At 37.5% G+C, this 20450-nt stretch overlaps 1 protein-coding gene across 9 annotated transcripts in view; it reads left to right on the forward strand.

Annotated features, from left to right (window-relative positions):
• Window positions 1-16070, forward strand: part of CCDC141 (coiled-coil domain containing 141) — a 143065-nt gene extending 126995 nt beyond the window's left edge. For 5 of the 9 annotated variants that reach the window (XM_060779814.2, XM_060779838.2, XM_060779805.2 and 2 more), the window contains exons 19-26: window positions 85-225; window positions 2308-2505; window positions 4356-4539; window positions 6070-6182; window positions 7758-7886; window positions 10310-11199; window positions 14584-14756; window positions 15930-16070. In XM_060779814.2, coding sequence (XP_060635797.2) covers window positions 85-225; window positions 2308-2505; window positions 4356-4539; window positions 6070-6182; window positions 7758-7886; window positions 10310-11199; window positions 14584-14756; window positions 15930-16036 — 1935 coding nt within the window. In that variant the 3' untranslated portion in view covers window positions 16037-16070. The remainder of the gene's footprint in view (window positions 1-84; window positions 226-2307; window positions 2506-4355; window positions 4540-6069; window positions 6183-7757; window positions 7887-10309; window positions 11200-14583; window positions 14757-15929) is intronic. The other 4 variants (XM_067471245.1, XM_060779862.2, XM_060779854.2 and 1 more) reach the window with 4 other exon arrangements.
• The last annotated feature ends 4380 nt before the right edge of the window (window positions 16071-20450 follow it).

Here is a 20450-nt window from a genome sequence, read left to right on the forward strand (position 1 = left end):
TCAAATACTTAGATACCTAAGTAGTATAGTTCTTAATTCATGTTATACTGTTGTCATAGTTCTCCACCTTTAATTTTTTTTCAGCTCAGAGAATCATTTAAAGATCTCAAAAAGAAATTCAACAACATGAAATTCAACTATAGCAAGAGAAGCGAAAGAGCAAGAAACCTGAAGACCCTAAGAATTCAGATACAGCAAGTTGAGGCATATTCTGAGAAAATGCAGGTAACCATTATTAGCAGTTGAAGTACTGTATTTGATGCATAAGATTTATCCAAAATATGTAGACATGACAGGCATCATTCATCAAGTATTTTTCCTACAGCAGCTGATGTAACAGAACACCAAAGGTCATGTGCTCTTTTTCTTTTAGTAATTGGCTTAGGGATTTCTGAGTTTTCAAACTGGACCAGTTTTTAAATCTCTGTTTGTCTATCAGCATTATCATAGAATCAAAGAATAATAGAGTTGGAAGAGACCACATGGGCCATCTACTCCAACCCCCTGCCATGCAGGAAAAACCACTGTTGTTATATATATTACAATCATTATATTACAGTCCTGTTGTTTTGATATAAACAAAACTTGTATCCATTTTATTTTGTAAAATATCTGGAGTCCCAATTTAGGGGGGAAATGGGGGCCTTAAGTGGACCAGCAACAATAGCTAAGTTATTTAGATTGACAAAGCCGAACACACTAAACAGATTGCAAAAGCTCAATGTATGAACTACCATGATAATCTGACTGCAATTGTACATTGGCAACTTTGCATACATATGTGAATGTATGGCAGTTACCATCTTTTAAAAATAACCCTGAACATGGACTTTAAAATTTTCTCAAAAACATTGAATGGAAAATCTTGTGGGGCTTTAAAAGTCAAGGGTTACAGATATAGCAGTTCCTGGGGATAATAATAATAATAATAATAATAATAATAATAATAATAATAATACTTTATTTCTAGACCACTCTCTCTCCCTGGAAGGACTCAGGGTGTTTTTTTTTTACTTTTAAAAGGCATAAAATGGGTACAAACATATCAAAATAATACAAAATAATGTTGTAAAAAAACTTAAACAAAGGAATTAAGCATCAAAATAAAATAAAACAAAAACAGGAACAACCCATTAAGACTAAAAACTAAAACATAAATAAACATTATAATGTACCCCCTAAAAGCAAATTATGAGACAGCAAAATTTATACCAAACAACAGGAAAAAATGAGAAATACTGAAACTTAGGCACAGAGATTTAAAACCTCTGGGAAAAGAATACATAGTAGTTCTAGTATACATTTTCCCTCTATTAGACAGTACAGAATGCAGACAAAGTAAGGCAAAAGGGCAATTGGGCCAGTGGTTTCCAGACCAGCAAATGCTCAAGCAGGGCATCAAGTAATGGATGTCTGGTAAGTATCTGGCAAAATCAGCCAATCTATGCAATTTGCCATGTGGTCTATCAGAGGTGAGGCCACCTGCATCTGTCCAATCTTCAGGGTGCCGGCTCTAATGGGGTTGGCACAACACCTTGATTATATGGAAGCCATTTATGAGCTTCACGTGTAAAAGCAACAAGAAAATTAAACCACCAAATGGCCAAGAAAGATTGTGGATGGATAATTAGAAAACATATGATAATAATTATATGTAATAGGTGAAATTAGAAGAAATAGAATTGGCATAGCTGTGTTTTTATAACACTGTGTGAATTAAAGGAGGGGTGAGGAGAATATAGATTTGGGAAAAATTATGTGACAATACAATTGTATTATGTTTTTAATTCATTGCAAGTCTGTGATGCCAAAAGGCATTTCCACATGTTTTCCCAGTCCTTTGGAGTGGGTTATAGCACAGATTAGGGATGTGCAAAATGACAGAAATCCATTCTGTTTTCATTTTGAATTCTGGGTGCCCCCCGTTCTGTTTTCGGGAAGATTCTGAGAGATTGGGGGGGGGGGGCTGTTTGGGTTTGTAATTCAGGATCTGGAGTTCTGTTTCTGTTTCAGAAAGAATATTCTCAAAAAACATAATTGGGGAGGGGGGGGGCAAAATTCAAAATGAAAACAGAACAGATTTCTGCCGTTTCACACCTCTAGCACAGATGCATGGATGGTACAATTACCACTTCAGGAGGGAAGCATTGAAATGCAGAGACAAGTACACCACTGGTTCCCGGTCCAAGTTTTAGATAGTTGTTGAAAGCTGTAAATGTATCTTATTTCTTGGCTGACATTACATATAATACCTGTTGAACATGCTAATAATATTGCTAACATTTATCATTGTTATTTTCTTTGGAGCAGGTACTGAGAAAGAAAGCAGAGAATTTAAAGAAGAAAATTGTAGATTCCCTGCCAGCATTACCTAGTGATAAAGCTGGCATACTCTCTGAATCAATCAATGAACTAGAGAAGCAACTGAGTGAATTTGGCAAAAATATGGAGGATTACAAGCAGAATTTAGACCTCATGGAACACCTGCAGCAGCTGATGGAAGAGGTATAAAAACATACAAATGCATTTTGCGTTTGGAATAAAAGATCAGTTCTGAGATGGGAGAAATGTCTGACAATGTGCAGTTATCATTTTGGATTTTGAAATGGTAACAGAGATGTTACTGAACGAGCCTGGAGTTAGATGAATATAGGTCTTTCCCATTTATCCAACTCTTTATTCAACTGTTTACACCCTGAAGTTTAGGTCTAGTTGCGTTATTTAAATCTCTAAACCATTGTTTCTATTTTATGGAGTTTTGCAAGCTAATTTATTACAAATCAACTTCAAAGTATTGACATTCAAATACTAATTCCCCAGCTATGATTTAATAAAAGGAAGTATTTAAATGTGTATCTAATTGAAAAGCAACACAATGAGAACAAACAACATACATCTTTGGGTATGCAGTTACACATGTATCAGATTTACAATCACAAACAATGCATGATTCAACAAGTGTTAGAGAGGGATATATATATATCTGTCTTGAAACTGAGAAGGCCTGTTTATGTACCCAGGGTGAGGAGGTTAAATGGCATACATGAAACAGCAGCTGTATTATAATATTATTACTCAAAGTAATATCAAGAAGAACTACATAAAATCCACCAACATTTTATAACCATTTTTCAAATCTGCTATGGGATAAGCAAGCCCAGGTGATAATTTGAATGAACAGGTAATTCTTACAGAAAAAAGCATGCTGTAAGACATGCCGTAAAAACTTGATGCATAATCCTGTGGCTAAAGTGGGGAAAGAAATTTAGTAATGCCTTCAAGACTAACATTCATTTCAGCATGTGTTTTTGTGGACTTCATTCCACCTATCCATTATATATATTTATACTAATTTAAACTATGTTTAGTAATTGAACCAAATGTGGAGACTGTGATAAATGCCAAGCCAAATTTGATATCTATTTGGTGTAGGACGCACAATAGTGAGCTAATTTTGGACAAATCTGATATTTCAGTAGTTTGACATACTGAATTTTCTTGTGTAATTAGAAATCAGTTAACAAACATTTATGCCCCCTGCCCAGAATTGATGGATTTGCTTTATAATGCATAGCACCTGATATAAAACAAATCTAGAATACTATAGGTAGGTACTATTACTTAAACTTACATTTGATTCATATCATTAATGGAACAACCTTGCATAAATTCCCAACATATATCTCACCATAAAACAGATTGTTAATATTGGTTTTGTGTTTTCTTTCCTGTCTTAAAGAAATATTGTACAAAATAACACTTTGTCTTTCCCTCAAATCCAGCAGGTATGTCTGAGAACATGCATTTTTCTGATTCATTACTTTCCTATTTAACAATAAAGCCATTCAACTCCCAGTTGTGATTAACTGCATGACCAATATGAATATTGTAAAATACATCAAAAAGCTATATCTCATTTAAAAAAACAAACAAAAACAAAACGGTAATCCTCCCAACCACATTTCAGGGATGATTAGAAGGAATATTTGACACATTTTATATGGTAAAATGAATATACTCTACAGAACATCAATGAATGCTGACAGTCATGTTAAATCAACATCAATCATACAAGTCTGTGTGTATTAATTCACACACATATACATGCAAAAACACATATATGAATTCTGATTTAAGATGACAATAAAATAACACACACACACACACATATCCTAACAATTTGGTGGCATAATACATCTGAGATAGTCAAAATTCATCTTTGAACACTGATATCCACTATATTTTAGGATGGTACTCTCTGTCACATAAGAAAATAATGAGACACGTAATTATGTATTTGCTTGAGCTATATTGTTTTGTACAATGGGATTTCTGTTTCCCTTTTTCCAATGTAGTGCCAGTTTTGGTGTGAAGAAGCTAGTGCTACAGTAGTTAGAGTTGAAAAATATTCAACAGAGTGCAAGACGAAGGAAGCAGTAGAAATACTCCGCAAACAATTCAACAAGTTTGTTGAGCCTATGGTCCCTCAACAGGAGGAAAGAATTCAAACAATCACTAAACTTGCTAAAGACTTATATGGTAAGTGTTAGATGGTTCATTACTTTGAAAACTGCAAGTGTGTTATTGGGTAGGCGGGGGGGGGGGGGGGAGAAGAATTGAGCTTTATTCATTCCAAGATACCCTTTTTTTCAAAATAAATAATGGTTAACCACATTCTTTCAATATTAAATATGCATTCTGTCAACAGAAGATGAGTGAAATAGGGATGAAAAATATAGTTGAAAATTTATGAAAATGGTGAAACAATGTGTTTCTCAAGAGTCAGAAAACCTAATAAGAACCCATAACTGATGAGAATATTCATAGCTTGAACTTACCCTGTGTAAAATTCATACTTTTTCCATAAAAAACCAAAACAAAACCCAGCATTTTCTGCAGAACAAAAAAAAAAAAAGAGATACTGTTCTCTGCAAAGAAAATGTGCTTAATGATACCATACGGAATTTTTGTGCAAAATTAATTCCCCAGCTACAGCATTTTCTGCACTGAAAACAATTTTTGTGCATTTTGACATATTTGTAGTCAATGTCAGATTTTTCAAGACTGCCTGTTCTTGCGTTCTGCTTTTTAAATAATTTAATTCTAATTTGTACAATGAGAGGAGGGATTGTCATTGAAACTTTATGTAAACCTCACACAAGTCATAACAAAGGAAGTACAGAATGATAGCAATCAGGAATCACAGTATGCTGAGCGACAGCAACAGCCCTATTCAAACTACATGTTGGAAATAATTTGCTTAAAAACGCTTTGTGAAAATGGTCTACAATTAGAAGTTTATTATTTGAGTTCTTTAACATCACTGACATTCTTTTTGAATAGTTTAAATGATTGTTATCAATTTTTACTGTACATTTCTAGTTTAGTTTTAACTATCTGAGAGAAAATTGCATCAAAAACTAGGAACTCTTAGTAAATCATATAGAATTGTATTGTAATATGGAAAAGCACTATAATTGTTATAATTGTTATATATTATAATTGTATTGTAATATGGAAAAGGAAAGAAGTCAGAGCCACCAAAGATCCCTAACCAGAGATTCAGGATTTCACTACACAGAGCCTTTCTCTATATGTAAACAAATAAACAAACACATCTGGCCCTAAAGCAGGAGTGCAATTCTCAAGGTGTGTGTGATTCATTCAGAGGCATTTTTATGGGCCCCCCAGGACAATTTTATGGTTTTGCTAAAAAACCATACTATAGGTAGGTTTTAATATACTCAACATGAAGTCTAGGGGGTGTGGATGGCATTATGGAGCCTTATTGGACCATTTGTTTCCTCAAGATACCCCCAAATGACCTCCAAGAGTTCAGCAAGGCCCCAAAGGATGCTCCTGTGATCCTACAGAGCTTTGAGGGGTCTTCAGGAGCATTTTTTGTGGGAGCAAGTACAGTGGGGGATATGTCCGATGTCTTCTGGATGGTTAATGTTCACAATTGCTCATTCCTGCCCTAAACTTAGGCATGTCCTTATACTTCTTCTGGCTAATGCAAAAAAAAAAAAAAGCTTGTTTACAACCTTATTTTCCTCCTCCAAATTGTAGGTATTGAAGAAGGAAAGCGGTATGTTGAGAAGTTAGGAGCAAAGTACAAAGAAGTACTTAATTCTGTCAATGAACTATGCAGTTCCTTAACAGAACTGGAAGACAAGCTGGAGGTAATTCTTCTCTTCCTGTTACAGAAAAAGGTCTTGAATATTTACATCCTATGAATGTTTGTACCAGAAATGAGTGTTTAGAATCCTTGGGAAGTCTGGTTTGGCCACGGTAGTACATGCTCTGGTTACATCCTGTATAGACTACTGCAACGCACTCTATGTGGGGTTGCCTTTGAAGACTGTCTGGAAGCTTCAAGTGGTCCAACAGACAGCAGCCAGATTGCTAACAGGAGTGGTGCTCAGGAAACATACAACTCCTCTGCTGCACCAGCTCCACTGGCTGCCAGTTTGCTACTGGGCACAATTAGAAGTACTGGCTTTAGCCTATAAAGCACTAAACGATTCTGGCCCAATGTACCTGTCCTAATGCATCTCTCCTTATGAACCTTCCAGGACTTTAAGATTGTCTGCGGAGGCCTTGCTCTCGATCCTGCCTTCATCACAAATACATCTGGCGGGGATGAGAAACAGGGCCTTCTCAGTGGTGGCCCCTCAGCTATGGGACGCCCTCTCTAGGGATATCAGATTGGCCCCTTCACTTTTAACATTCTGAAAAAAAGTCAAGACTTGGCTTTTTGAACAAGTGTTTGCAAATGCAGTGTAACAGACATAGGAAAATGGAATGACTGGATGATGTGACGACAATGTTTTTAACAAGGAGATGCCAATGTTATATATTTTTATTGATCTTACTATGGTTTTATATTTATGTTAATGTTTATAATTGTATTTTATGGTTTTGGGGGCATTGAATTGTTGCCGACTGTAAACCGCCCTGAGTCACCTGCTTGCTGAGAAAGGCGGTATATAAATATAGTAAATAAATAAATAAATCTTACTGCTGAGCTACTACTGGCTTATGACCTTTCAGTAGAGATTAATATTATTATAGAACAAATGTGTTGGCCTTAAAGCATCATGAAAAGCCATCACTGATAGATGTAACAGGACAGCATTACACAAAAGCTTTTTGTTGTAACCAGCTAGTAATATGTCAGATATAGACAGGACTTCAGAAGACATGGCAATTTACCTACCATATTAAGGAGAGATGGAGAATGGTTAGGTTCCATCTCCCTGACATAGCCATGGAGATCAAGTAGAGCAATTCAGATAATGGCCGTTCTGCTTCTCACTGGGTTCTGTGCACAACATGACTAAAGAGCAGTGAAGGAGCCACAATTTGGGATTCAGTGGAGTCTAATTATGTTTATGTATTTATTTTTATTTATATGGTGGATCCTGACTATTATAGAAAAGGCAAAATGCTGGGTTTCATCGTCTTTGAGGAGAAGTGCCAATTGTATGATCACGGACAGGATCATACAATTTTTCATCTTGCTTTGGTTTTGATTTATATTCCATTGTATTTTGTAGTTTTGTAAGCAGCTTTGGTTGGAGGGCCTTTTTGGCTGAAAAGTGGCTTATAAATCTTGGTATAAATAGAAGTGTGAAGCGTGGATATTAACAGAGGGCAATTGTGCGCATGTTTAAATATGTATACAACTATTTGACAAGTCAGATACTATTTTTATTGCCTGGCTCAGTGCTGCAGCTCTTCATTTCATTTAACAGGAGGACTCACAAGAGGGAAAACTAGCTAATTCTGATCATTTTGATGGTGATCACAAAGCAGAACATGAAAAACAGAAAGAGATGACTGATAAAGCGTATATGAAAGACAAGTCAAATGAGCTGGAGCAGGTTTGTGAACATGTTTTCTATCTTCACTTTGTGTTGATGAAATCAGAAATTCACACACATATCCATATAGTTTGTTTGCATAGCAAAAAGTGTGGAGATTATTTGAAGAAATAATCCTGTCTACTTAGGTACATAGTTTGCTACACATACTTGACTCTTTAGCTTTCTTAGTTTTAGATGGGGCCAGACACATTACCTGAAAGCCCCTTTATGCTTTGAGTCAGAAAATAACAGTTATTTCTACCATTGCTCTAAAGGTTAAGTTAAGGAATGTTTTTTATTTTAAAGAGATGATTAATCACATTCTAATTTTGCCTGAAAAAAAAGTGTATGGCCCACAGGAAGAATCAGAAAAAGGTTGAACTATGGAATAACATTCAGATTTTGACATTTCAAAACCCAATATATTTCCCGTGATATTAACTCTCTCCTAGAGAAAATTATAATACTAAATAGTAATTACATTGATAACAAATCTATATTAAATTAGATAACAGAAGTATGGTGGTACTTATTGCTAATATACTTTTGTAATCCAATACTGGCTTTCCAGACACTTGAAAAATGAACCCGTAGTCTTTTAAAAGCATCTATAACTCATCTATACTCTACAGAAATGATAAGAGAGCTTGGAGGAACATGCCCGGAGGGCACCAGGTTTGAGAAGGGTGACCTCAAATGATGCTGTAGAAGCCCTTCATGAGATTTGAAGGAATACACTCTGCAAATGCTCCTTGTCACAGTACAAACCATGATTAAAGGCGAATCTACACTGATCCCTTTCCTGGGATCGATCTGGTGTGGCCTCTGACCTCTGACCTCTGAGGAGGCAGAAGGGATTTCTAACTGTCTTGCAGTGCCAAACCCAGTTTGATGCTGTCAGTTCAGGCACCCTTACTATCTCCTCCTGTTCTTCTTGGTATGGCAGTCTCCAGGAGCAATATGGGTCCTGCTGTTCAGTCTTATCTTGGAGTGATGTTGGAGTGGTGCCAAGGATGGGGAAAGGAGGAGAGGAAGAATCGCTTGCCTAATTGCCTGTTTTCCCTGGCCAGCATCACTCCAGGTGACGACTAACCAGCAAGATCCAGATCATACCCAGACACTGTTGTGACAAGGAAGAATGAGATAGAGAATGCCATCCCATGTCTCCAGTCTTTCCGAACTCAGCAAACACTAGATGATGGTATAAACTGTTGTAGCCAGTTCCATCTTGGAAGTGACCTAACTGTTTGCATGGGTCCAAAGTCACATATTGCTTTGAAGTCTATGGGAGAATTCAAAATAATCTGTGACTTTGGTTAATGTGGTCAAGACCACATTAAGCAGCTTTATCCCATCTTAAATAGGATCAGCAGTGCTGATCTGGGCATCCATTTGTGCTGAGTGGTCAGTGTAGATGTGCCCTAAAATGTCATGAGACAGTACAATGATTTTGAATCAGGTAAAATAAGCATGTTTCAGCCTTTACCTGCCCCATTTCCTAGGGTATTTTTCTCTCTCTCTCCTGCCTTCCTTCCTTCTTTCCTTCCTTCCTTCCTAGGTCTAAGAGTACTTACTTATGAGAAATTTGCTCTGTTTTCATGCTATTTCCTGTGCTATTATACGTTTCTATCCACCTTTTGACCACCCTATCCTTTAACCCAGTGGTTCTCAGCCTGGGGTCCCCAGATGTTTTTGGCCTTCAACTCACAGAAATCCTAACAGCTGGTCGACTGGCTGGGATTTCTGGGAGTTGTAGGCCAAAAACATCTGGGGACCCCAGGTTGTGAACCACTGCTTTAACCAGTTTTGCATAGTGTCCCATTCCTCCCTTCCAAAAACGAGTCTGTTGTTGCTTTTGATGCTTGTTTATTATTACTTATGCTGTTTTATGCTATTTTAATTTGTTATTGTTCTGCTTTTCATTGTATTCTGCCTTGGGCTTGGGCCCCATGTAAGCCGCCCCAAGTCCCTTCGGGAAGATGGAGACGGGGTAGAAAAATAAAATTCTTCTTCTCTTCTTCCCTGACTGCTGCCTGCCCTTTGAAAAACACAGCCTGTTTTTCATGGGAAAAGGGCAATCAGGAGAGAAGATACAAAATCATCATTGGAATGGCCTTTATTTGTCCCTCCCTACAGTAAATTGTAACCTACCCACTCCCCAAACCCTTATATGTAACCTACCCACTCCCCAAACCCATATACATTGTATATGCTCAAACTACTAGTATTGTTTATATTTATTGGGCAAAATGAAATGCCTAGAAACAACAAGCTTGGTTTTACAGTGGAGAAACTGTAAACTAATGGTTTCTGCTTGCAACAGATACATCTTGTTATTTGTGCTTTTATTGTTCTTTCAGGAATTAAATTATCATAAGCATACCAAAAATCTGTAAACTGTGCTCAAAGTCTCCCTCCCTTCCTCTTGTTCTGTTTTAAAGGAAGAGAAGGTTTTGGCTGATACTTCAATTATCTGTCCGGCCGGTGAGGATTCTGTTTCAAAGGACATCGAACTCTTGCCTTCTGCCAAAGAGGATAGCTTTCAGGCTGAGTTCCTGGCAGAAGAAATGCCCTCTGGAGACGATGAATATGAGTGTATATCCCCCGATGATATCTCTTTGCCTCCGCTTTCTGAGACACCAGAATCCAATCTTCTGCATTCTGAAACAGATCTAGAAGAGCCACCTTGCTGTAGCTCGCGGGGACTGCATGTCAGCTCTTATACTGTGCAAATGCCGATAAATGCTGGCAGCAAAAGAATGGCTGGTGAATCTGATCCCTTAACCTCCGCTGCTTATGGTGACATGCCTGGTCACAGAAAGGAATGTATGTCAGATGAGCTAGATAGATTTTCCTCCTCGACCATAAGTTACCATTCAGAATGCAAAGTGGAATCCCCCATTGCGCATAGTTCGCCAGAAATGCCTGAAGCCAGCCCTGTTCCCTGCACGCTCAAGACCAAGTCATCCTATTGCATGACGAGTGAAGTGTGCCAGACCCATTTGCAACGCCATGGGGTTCACAAAGGCATGACGGAAGCACAGAGGCAATTGCATGGCATAAATAACTTTACTAAAAACCAGGATAGGCTGCATGCTTCACCCAATACATTCTCAGATCTCCTGTTTCAATCAGACGCCACCAGAAGCTGTCAGAGGCAGATGGTCACCCGAGAAGAGATTAAAAGTGTATCTGAAAAGAACCGCATGGTCAGCCTATCTGGACAGGCGCCTAACTTCTCCAAGCTTCTGTCTAATGTAACTGTCATGGAAGGTTCTCCGGTGACTTTGGAAGTAGAAGTAACAGGATTCCCAGAGCCTACACTGACCTGGTGGGTAGCTTACAATGAGAAAACTTAAATATACATAGAGAAATCCCTACTGAGTCAAATATATCTAGGCACCAGTGTGAAAATCAGAGTGACATCTGCATATCACTTCACATTTCCACAGTTTTTACATTTCCAGCTGAAATCCAAATTGATCAATGTCATGTCTGTACTGTAATGTAAGGCCCATACACTACCATGGTTCTCTGATAAGTTATTCAAACACACCCAACTCAAAATAATATTTTATGAATGCTATAAAATGGGAATTGATTCTTTGACGACAAGACATTCCAGTCACTTAAACTTACTTGTGCAGGAAAATTCATATTCTAACTGCTTATCCATGTGACTAAATTTCCCTACATTTGCAGACCAATGTCTGCCTTGGCCACAAACTGGAGAAGAAAGTGAAGTATTTATTTTTTACTTTGTCCTGGACTTGATGTTTACCCAAGTGTGTCCACTTAGGATTTGCCATGGCTAAAACCCTTTAGCTCACTCCTGGCAAGGCCTAAGTATGAGAAAAGCAGACCTTTTTTGGACCCAGACTTTCTGGGGTGTGTGTGTGTGTGATTTAACATAAAGCAGTTTTCAATTTAAAAAATTGAAACTTAAATTGTTGATAATGCCTATTTCGAAGTGATGCCTTAAAGGCATTTGCTGGTGATAGCAAATGCCTTTAAGGGATTTCCCACTTATAGAAACCCTAAGGCAAGGCTATCATGACAAGATTTCTTCAAAGGAGGTCTGCTTCTCTTAGGTTGAGAGTATGTGACTTTCCTAAGGTCACCTTCTGAGTTTCTTTGGCCAATCAGGGATTGGAAACCTGGCCTTCTGGCTTCCTAATCCTACACTCACACTACTCCACCACACTGACTTTGCAGAAGTAAATTTCCCTGTATTTATGGGGAATATTCTTGTGAGATCCACTAGCAGCCATGTACACACACACACACACACGTTTACAAACAAACATTTGGAACTCTGATATTTGGTAAAAGTCATAGAAAAGGCAATAGTTTACTTCCAATCAAGTGACCAGGGAAGGGGGGAGTAAACTAGGGTCACTAATAATTTTTTTTCCTAAAATAGATGCTTTGGAGTTTGTGGTTGATTTTTTGGGTAGGGTTTAGAGAAGTTTATAAAAGTCTCAAGGGATTATAATCTCATGTCATGGTTCCCTTTCTTCCTTTCATGTCTCGAATAGTTGCCCACTTTTTTACAGCAGTGCATACTATGGATATTTTAGTTTGTTTCTGTAATTTCTAACATTGTACACAGGAAGAAAATTGAACTAGACAGACAGAGAGAATGGAAATAACTTTTTTAAGTCTGCAAAACAGCTCTGAAATCCAAACTAACTCATGCTGAATAAAATCTGATAATTAGAATTTAACTGACAGGCAAATTAAACAATTAAAACCTATCACTGTGTTGGGTTTTGGTCACTAACCCATTCTTAAAATTTCATGGTTTTCCCCCTTCTAAAATGCTGTCATCTTCCCTTTGGAATAATGATTCTACGAGCTTTAGGCAAAGTTTAATACTTAAACAATTTTACTTAATACAAAAAAGTTCTTGTAGGTTTGTCAAAGTATAAATGAAATAAACTTTTTATGACTGAATGATCTTCCTGAAGTCACAGTGTTATGAATGCAGTTTAAAAAGGGATTTTCACAATAAAAACCGAGTCTGGAACCTATTGTGCTATAATGTTGGTGGCAATAAAACCTGCTTTTCGTAGTAAAACTCATCACAAGAATTCTGTATTTAAATGACACTAATAGACCTAAGATAACATTCAAGCAGGCAAATAGTAGCTGAAAGTAATGAGCTTGAATGCTCTTTATTTTCTTACCATAAAAGTGGTTTTAAATAGCAGGTGGTGGGTAGGAGTGAGCGAGAGATCGATACATCTTCCTTCTATCCTGACTTTTATCACTAGCATTTGTTAATCAGCATTTGTTGTGGGTTATCTGCAGACAATTAAAAAAAGAGGTCATTCATGGATGAAATTGCACAGATGTACTATGCACTGTTTAGCAAGACTTTACATTCCTCACTCTATCAGTTGTTTTCATATTGCCCAGCCATTACTGAATGCTGATGATCATTGGCATTCATTTCCCTTTCTCAAAGGCAGAGAATAATTGGGAGAAGGATGCTGACCTTTTGCCTGAGCATAAGAGGCATAGTACCTTTTTATTAATAGGCACAACACTTTGTAAATCTTCATTATGAGAGCAAAGGTCAACCATCAATACAGTACGACCTTCACATCTGCGTGAGAATGGAAACTGGCAGATAATAGTGAACCTTAGTGAAATGAAGGACATTTGGCTCAAGAATACCAGAGGTGGACTGGAGGATGTATAAAATGCCTAGAGGGGATATATTTTGTCAGATACGAATAAATGAAACCACAGATACCGGTTCTGAAGGTTGATTTTCCTCTCTATTTAGCAAGTATAAATCAGAAATAAATGTAATCAATTCAGTATGCAGGAGAAAATTGAATTTCAGCTCCTGGTTTCCTTGTTGTTTTGGGTGGAACTAGATGTAAAATTGAAGTTTTCATATAAATGAAAATTTAGTTCTGCTTTGATCTTTATGGACCCAAGTAAAAATCACTGCAGAAGAGCTTCAAGGGCACATATTTATATTTATGGACATATTTATCTCTTCTTTCATCTGTTTTCACCTCTCTTTAAATATCGCTTATAATAATAATAATAATAATAATAATAATAATAATAATAATACATCACACAGTCCTAGACGCTTGGGAAGTGTTTGACTTGTGATTTTGTTATACGAAATCCAGCATATTTATTTATTTCAAATATTTTTACCCCACTCTTCTCAACTCCCGGGGGGGGGGGGGGGGGGCTGAGGGTGGCTGTATATATCTCATTTGCTGTGGCATATTGTGTTTTTGTGTCAGTAAAATAATGATGATGATGATGATGATGATGATGATGATGATGATAGTAATCCCCATGGTGATTGGCACACTGGGTGCCGTACCAAAAGATCTCAGCTGGCATTTGGATCTGTGTGCATCATTCGAAAATACATCACACAGTCCTAGACGCTTAGGAAGTGTTCGCTTGTGATTTTGTGATACGAAATCCAGCATATATATCTCATTTGCTGTGACGTACTGTGTTTTTGTGTCAGAATAATAATAATAATACTATATTTATATTCTGCCCTATCTTCCCAAGGAGACTTTGATATTGCTACAAAATATCAAAATATAGGGATCCACTGTTAGTGACTGCTGTTTTTTCTGATGTGTAAGCATTTGTTTGACACCTCAAATTGTTTTGTTTCCACCAACATTCATGTTAACCTGATCTGAAAACTGACTCTCTGCTTCAGGTTCCAGAAGGGACAGAAACTGACTGGAGATGAGCACATAGAGCTCTTACACAAGGATACAAAGCATTCTTTGTTCATTCAGAAGGTGTGTGACACAGATGATGGCCTCTATGTGGTTCGGGCAAAAAATTCTAGTGGCACAGTCTCCTCAAGTGCCATCCTCCATGTGAAAGGTAACGGGCCACCAATACAAAGAATAAACTGGATAGTCCTCTGTGCCCTCTTCTTGGTTGTATCACTTGCACACTGGCTGTTCACTTAGTACATCGCACACTGACTTCACTGGACTTTAATTCTCACAACCGGAGACAACAGCAACGGGCCATCTTTCACCACACTTCACATCACCTTTGTCACTTTTGCTTATGCATCACTCTGGATATAGCGGGCTTTTAAAAAAGTAGTAATATCTCAACTATACTAGATGATGTTATTATGTTATATGTTATAGTAACATGACGTGGGAAAAGAGGTTTTGTAAAAATAATCTAATTGGTTTTTGTGCCATAAAGAAAATATGCTTTAGAATCAAAACCAACCAAGAAAAATGTCTTAATGGATTATGATTTGAGCACAAAGCACAACATGATCACTTAAATAAATGTACTACTGAAAATACTAGGGCTGCTTTAATACCACTTAATGAAGATGGCACAAATGGTTAATATAGCTGCTCTTTGTATGTCACTATTCTTTTTATGTGCACTCTCAAGTTATGGTGACTCCATCTCAGGGTTTTCCTAGCAAGATGGGCAGCCATTGCCTTCTCTTTAGTTCAAAAAGTGGAACTTGCTCAAGTTCACTCAGTGGGTTTCCATAGCTAAGCAAGGATTTAAACTCTGGTCTCCCAGGGTCCTAGTCCAATTCCTAAACCATGCTGTCTCACAACTGATATAGCATATAAGAAGTCTTAAAGAAGCTCATTTACATTATCTCAGACACCTGAGCCACTGTGCTACAATTGTTTTCACTGGTTTTATATATTGTCAAGGTATAAATATGCAAAACTGCTTTATGGAGATGTTTTCTTAACATTTTAATTTGCTCTTAAATATTTCCAAAGACAACAAAAACATTTGAGATGATAGCAATCATGATGAGACATGTCTGTTGCAATACAAATAAAATAAGGGCATGATGTATTCTCATATTATGCATATTAATGAGCATGTTCTACTTTTGTTAAAATAAGAAGGAATGGACAGTTATTTCACAACGGGCAATACTCAGAAAGAAATAATTTGCTTGAGAATTGCACAGGTTTTTATTTTCTAAATGTGGATATGGAGCGACACCATATTATTAGAATTTCTTGCTTCACAAAATGTATTATCTTTGATTCACAGAACAGTATAATGCCAATTTTCACAAAGGTCAGAGAAGAGATGCTTTGAGAATGAATCCAAAAACTGCCCTGAGACCCTTTATTGAGGGGAAAGCAAGATATAAATGAAGCAAATAAACAAATAAAAAATATTTGAAGAGACTGTTTTTGCTTAGAATTTTTCACCATATTCAGATAAGAGGTGAATCATCATTAATACCTCCTGTTTTGAAAGGGTACAAGGCATATATTATATCTATCAAGATTTTAAAAAATATTTGATAAATATTTGTGTATTTCTTGAGGAATAACTTTATTTTTCCTATAATGACTGCTTTGTGGGAAAATATATAAGGAGGAAGATTTCTAGCCTCATGAAAGAAATTTACAATGTGGAAATAAATCTTCATGCACACAGCATTATGTGGAAAGAATATCTATTGCGAATGATGAGGGTTAGCCAGTATAAGATAGAAAGTGTTTTTAGCTGCTAAGTGCAAATTTATAATAGGAATGTAAAACTGAAGGAAGATCTGTCTTCCAAGCACCAACATCCATCCTTGCTGTAAGGAAAGTCAATTGATTCAAGAAGACAACCCATCCCCATCCTGTGATCAGAATATATTTTGCATTTGATGGGTAGCATTTCCCTTTTATAAAGGTTCTGCATTGAAAAAAATCACCACAACTCTATAAAGAGTTCTGTTGAGCAAAATGCATCTTTAGAAAGAAAATTAGGAAAATCCCTTTTCTTGATGGATTGTAAGGAAAAAGAAACTCAAATTCCAAATAGTGGTTCTGGTATCAGCGTCATGCTTTCCCCCCAAGGCACTATAGCTGTGTTCGTGTGTAATTGCACACATACAAACTCATCGGTTGGCAATAGCCGTGCTCTTGCATACGTGAATGCACCATTCCAGAAATATCTCAACAGATATATTGTCAATACAGCACCTTCTCAGATTCCAGAGTCCATTTATATATCTAGCTTGGCATATAAAGTTTTAATTAACAATCAAGATGTACAGTGACATGTGTTAATTCATGTAAACTAGAAAATGAAAAAAGAAAGAAGCATTTCCTTTCCTAATAATTACCTATTCAATGCCTCAGTTGGAGGATGGAATTTTTTTAACTGATTGCTCCCAAAGTAATTATTGCTATTGATACCAATAATAATATTATCTTTATTTATACCCTGCCTTTCTCACAAGCACAGAATCTCGACAGATTAAACTAGAGCAAATAAAAACCCAATTAAATATTAGTCTATGTGTATAAAGTTAAAATACGAGTAAAATACAATAATTACAATTAAAATTACATTTAAAACTCACCATCTCCCCTAAATCCCACTCACAACCTCCCCGGCAGTGTGCCCCTCATCCTCCTACAAATGCCTGCTGGAAAGATCTTGACTTGCCTGTGGAAGGCCAGCAGGGAAGGGGCCCTCCTGGTCTCTCTAGAGAGAGAGTTCCAAAGTCTGGGAGCAGCCATCGAAAAGGCCCTCTCCCTTGTTCCCATCAAATGTGCTTGAGCATTTGGTGGGAACCCTCCCCAGATGATCACACCGTTCATAAAGAAAGATATGGTACTTCAGACAACCTGGGCCAAGCCATATATATTGGTCACTACATCACTAACTAGTTTTCTATTTCCTTCTAGTTCTTTTTTCCAACAAAAAAAAACTTTAAAATGCAGGTGCAATGCTTACAAAATGCTTCCATAGCATTTCAATTTCTCCCCTGCCCCAAAGTAGCAAGTACACATTATTTCTTACACTAAAGTTGTTACGATGTTACCATATTTTCTTGAGTCTAATGCTCACCTTATTTGACTAAATTACATCGCCAAAATTGAGGTTAGATTTGATGGTGTGTTAAAATTATGCACATAAACCCACCTGTGTGGAAAGAGATCCAGAGACCAGGCAGGGTTTCAAAGAGGATATTCTCATCAATGGCTTCAGAGCTCTGTGGTGCCCAGAGAAAAACAAGGAGCACCTGCTACTTAGCCGAGGAGGGGCTGCTGATCTTCAGGCCTCTCTGGCCAAAGGAGCAGGAAGCATAATCCTCTCTGCCTCCCTCTAGACCAGAGCTCGTCTGCACTTCCTGCCTCCCAGGCAGCCCACAATGTCTCTTGCTCACCAACCCCTAAGACTCAGTCCTACGCCGTTCCTAGCTGGCTTCATTCATGAGGCCTTCAAAATTGAGGGGGATGTGTTGAAGGCCTCATGAAGGAAACTAGTTGGGAATCACACAAGACTGGCCTGACAAAAGGATGGGGCTTCCCAAATGCCTAATTCATGCTGCCTGCTTCCCTGACACACTATGTCTGCGCCATTGGGCACATTACACTTGATGGCAAATCATTTTTCTTTTACAATGTGCACCTTCAAAAATGAGGTGTGCATTACATTCAATGGCACGTTATACTGGAGTAAATATGGATAGTTCTTTTTTCATTGATACTCCAACAAATAACAGGTCATATGTGATGCCATAATGTTTAATTCTAAAGCATGGCCTCAATCTTGCTAAAATCAATGAGACACAATTGCTTTTGACTGGACAGCTGTGAATGTATTGATTTCTTCCAAAACGTGCTGATGTTGGAACAAAACTACACACTCAACTGCCTTGGTCAAAAAAAGGAAGTCTTGTACTTGATATTTTTAGTCCTGTTGGAATCACACTTGGCCTAAAGGAAACAAGTGGAATAACCCTTGTGTCTGTGGGATATATATTCCATCCTTGCTGAAACCATGCATAATAGTGAAGCTTAGATTTTGCCTATAATTGGGTAGGAAGCATAATATATAATCACACTGGAGACCATAAAGGGCCCCACAAACACTTTGCGGGTGGGGATGTTTTTTGGGGTATATGTGAAATCATGGATATCAAATCTGTAGATAAAGGGGTCATATTGTATTCACCACTCTCTTCACTCTACTCCGCTTGTGTCCAACCCTTTTAATAAGAAAGGAAGAGCATGGATATGTCCATATGTTGACTGTCGCTTGTCTAAATATGTTGTCAACATCTTCAGGCTCTATCAATTGAAAATACCTATTTTTGTTGAATACACATGTGCTAGACTTATATCCACTGGAACGTTATCAACTAAAGCATCCAAGTCAGAACAACATGAGCAATGTGCAAATTGCCATGCAAAGTTTTCACAGCAGGCTCTCAAGTGATCTGTGTTCTCTTCTTACAGGCCACTGATCACTTGAAACAACTCATTGAATGGTTCTCTGAATATGCAATGGTTGCAGAAAGCAATAATGGATTTGCTGACTATACTGCCACTGATTTGGCCTTTGAATGGGCTTTAGCTCATGGTTAGGGACTGTGTTGGCTGGAGGGATTGTAGGTCCACTATAGGCTTTGTGAACTGAACTGACCAATGATTCTCACATCTCTTCAACTTTGGACCAATGTTTTCTTGTCAGAAAGCACACCTGTAGTGAAACAAGCCCTTTCTGAGAATATTTTATTTATTATTATTTATTTATTTCCTATATTTATACACCACTCTTCTCCCCCCAAAGGGGGACTCATTATGGGTTTTTGGAGGTTCTTCACTTCAAGCCAGTCAAGAATTCCAGAGGCCATCCAGAGCTTTTGCAGAATCACATCTGAAACAACAGGAAAAACTCCAAGAACAGTCAGAAAGCCATCTAGATCTATCAGCCTCTTGGGTGGACATTTTTTTATGTATACTGCCCATCTGGTGCCACTGCACCATTCTTTCATTGAATAAGTTTTGGAAGGATTTGCTCTACTACCCAGTTAATTGCTTTCTACATGCAGAGAATTAAGAGTTTATCCATCCATTTTTCTTTTTTCCTTTTTTTAGACATAGAAAACTACCAAAACTATACAACTACATTCACTACTATTGAAGTAAGCAACTATTTAAAAAACAGAATGAATACATATGTACACAAAACTACTGACTTCTCACACTCTCTCTCTTATGGTTGTTCCCGCTTATTAATCTACTCCTTTTAAATGATACCAACTTTAGGCAGCACTCTACAAATTCATCAGTCCCACACTTGATAAATACTCCATCGTTGTGAGAAAAAAATTATGAATAGGAGCCAATCTTTCTTAAAGTGACTCAAAGATTTCTCCTTAATCAGCACAGCTAACTGGTCTATCCCGTTTCACATATTTTCATCAGCCATTCTTTTTCTGTTAGGTAACTGGTTCCTTCCATCCCTGAGCATATATAATTATTGTGGCATTTATTTATCCATTTATTCTGACCGGCATTGCTAGAAATCCAAGCTGGATGTTTTCTTTTTCTGGAAGGGAAGGGACTCTAGTTCCATTCTTCCCTCCCTTATAAGAGTCTGATCGGTGCAATATGAAATGTGCTTCTGTCTGTCTTTTGACATATGCTCTTGCAAGCTTGCATATGGCCATGTGGATCTATTATTAGATTATTTGATGGTGGCAGGTTCATTTCATGGTATATAACAGAAGAACTTTTCCCTGGCTAAGGGACAGAATAGTATTCGCCTATGAGA

Source organism: Anolis sagrei, chromosome 1 (genome assembly GCF_037176765.1).
Source record: "Anolis sagrei isolate rAnoSag1 chromosome 1, rAnoSag1.mat, whole genome shotgun sequence".
Taxonomy (NCBI): domain Eukaryota; kingdom Metazoa; phylum Chordata; class Lepidosauria; order Squamata; family Dactyloidae; genus Anolis; species Anolis sagrei.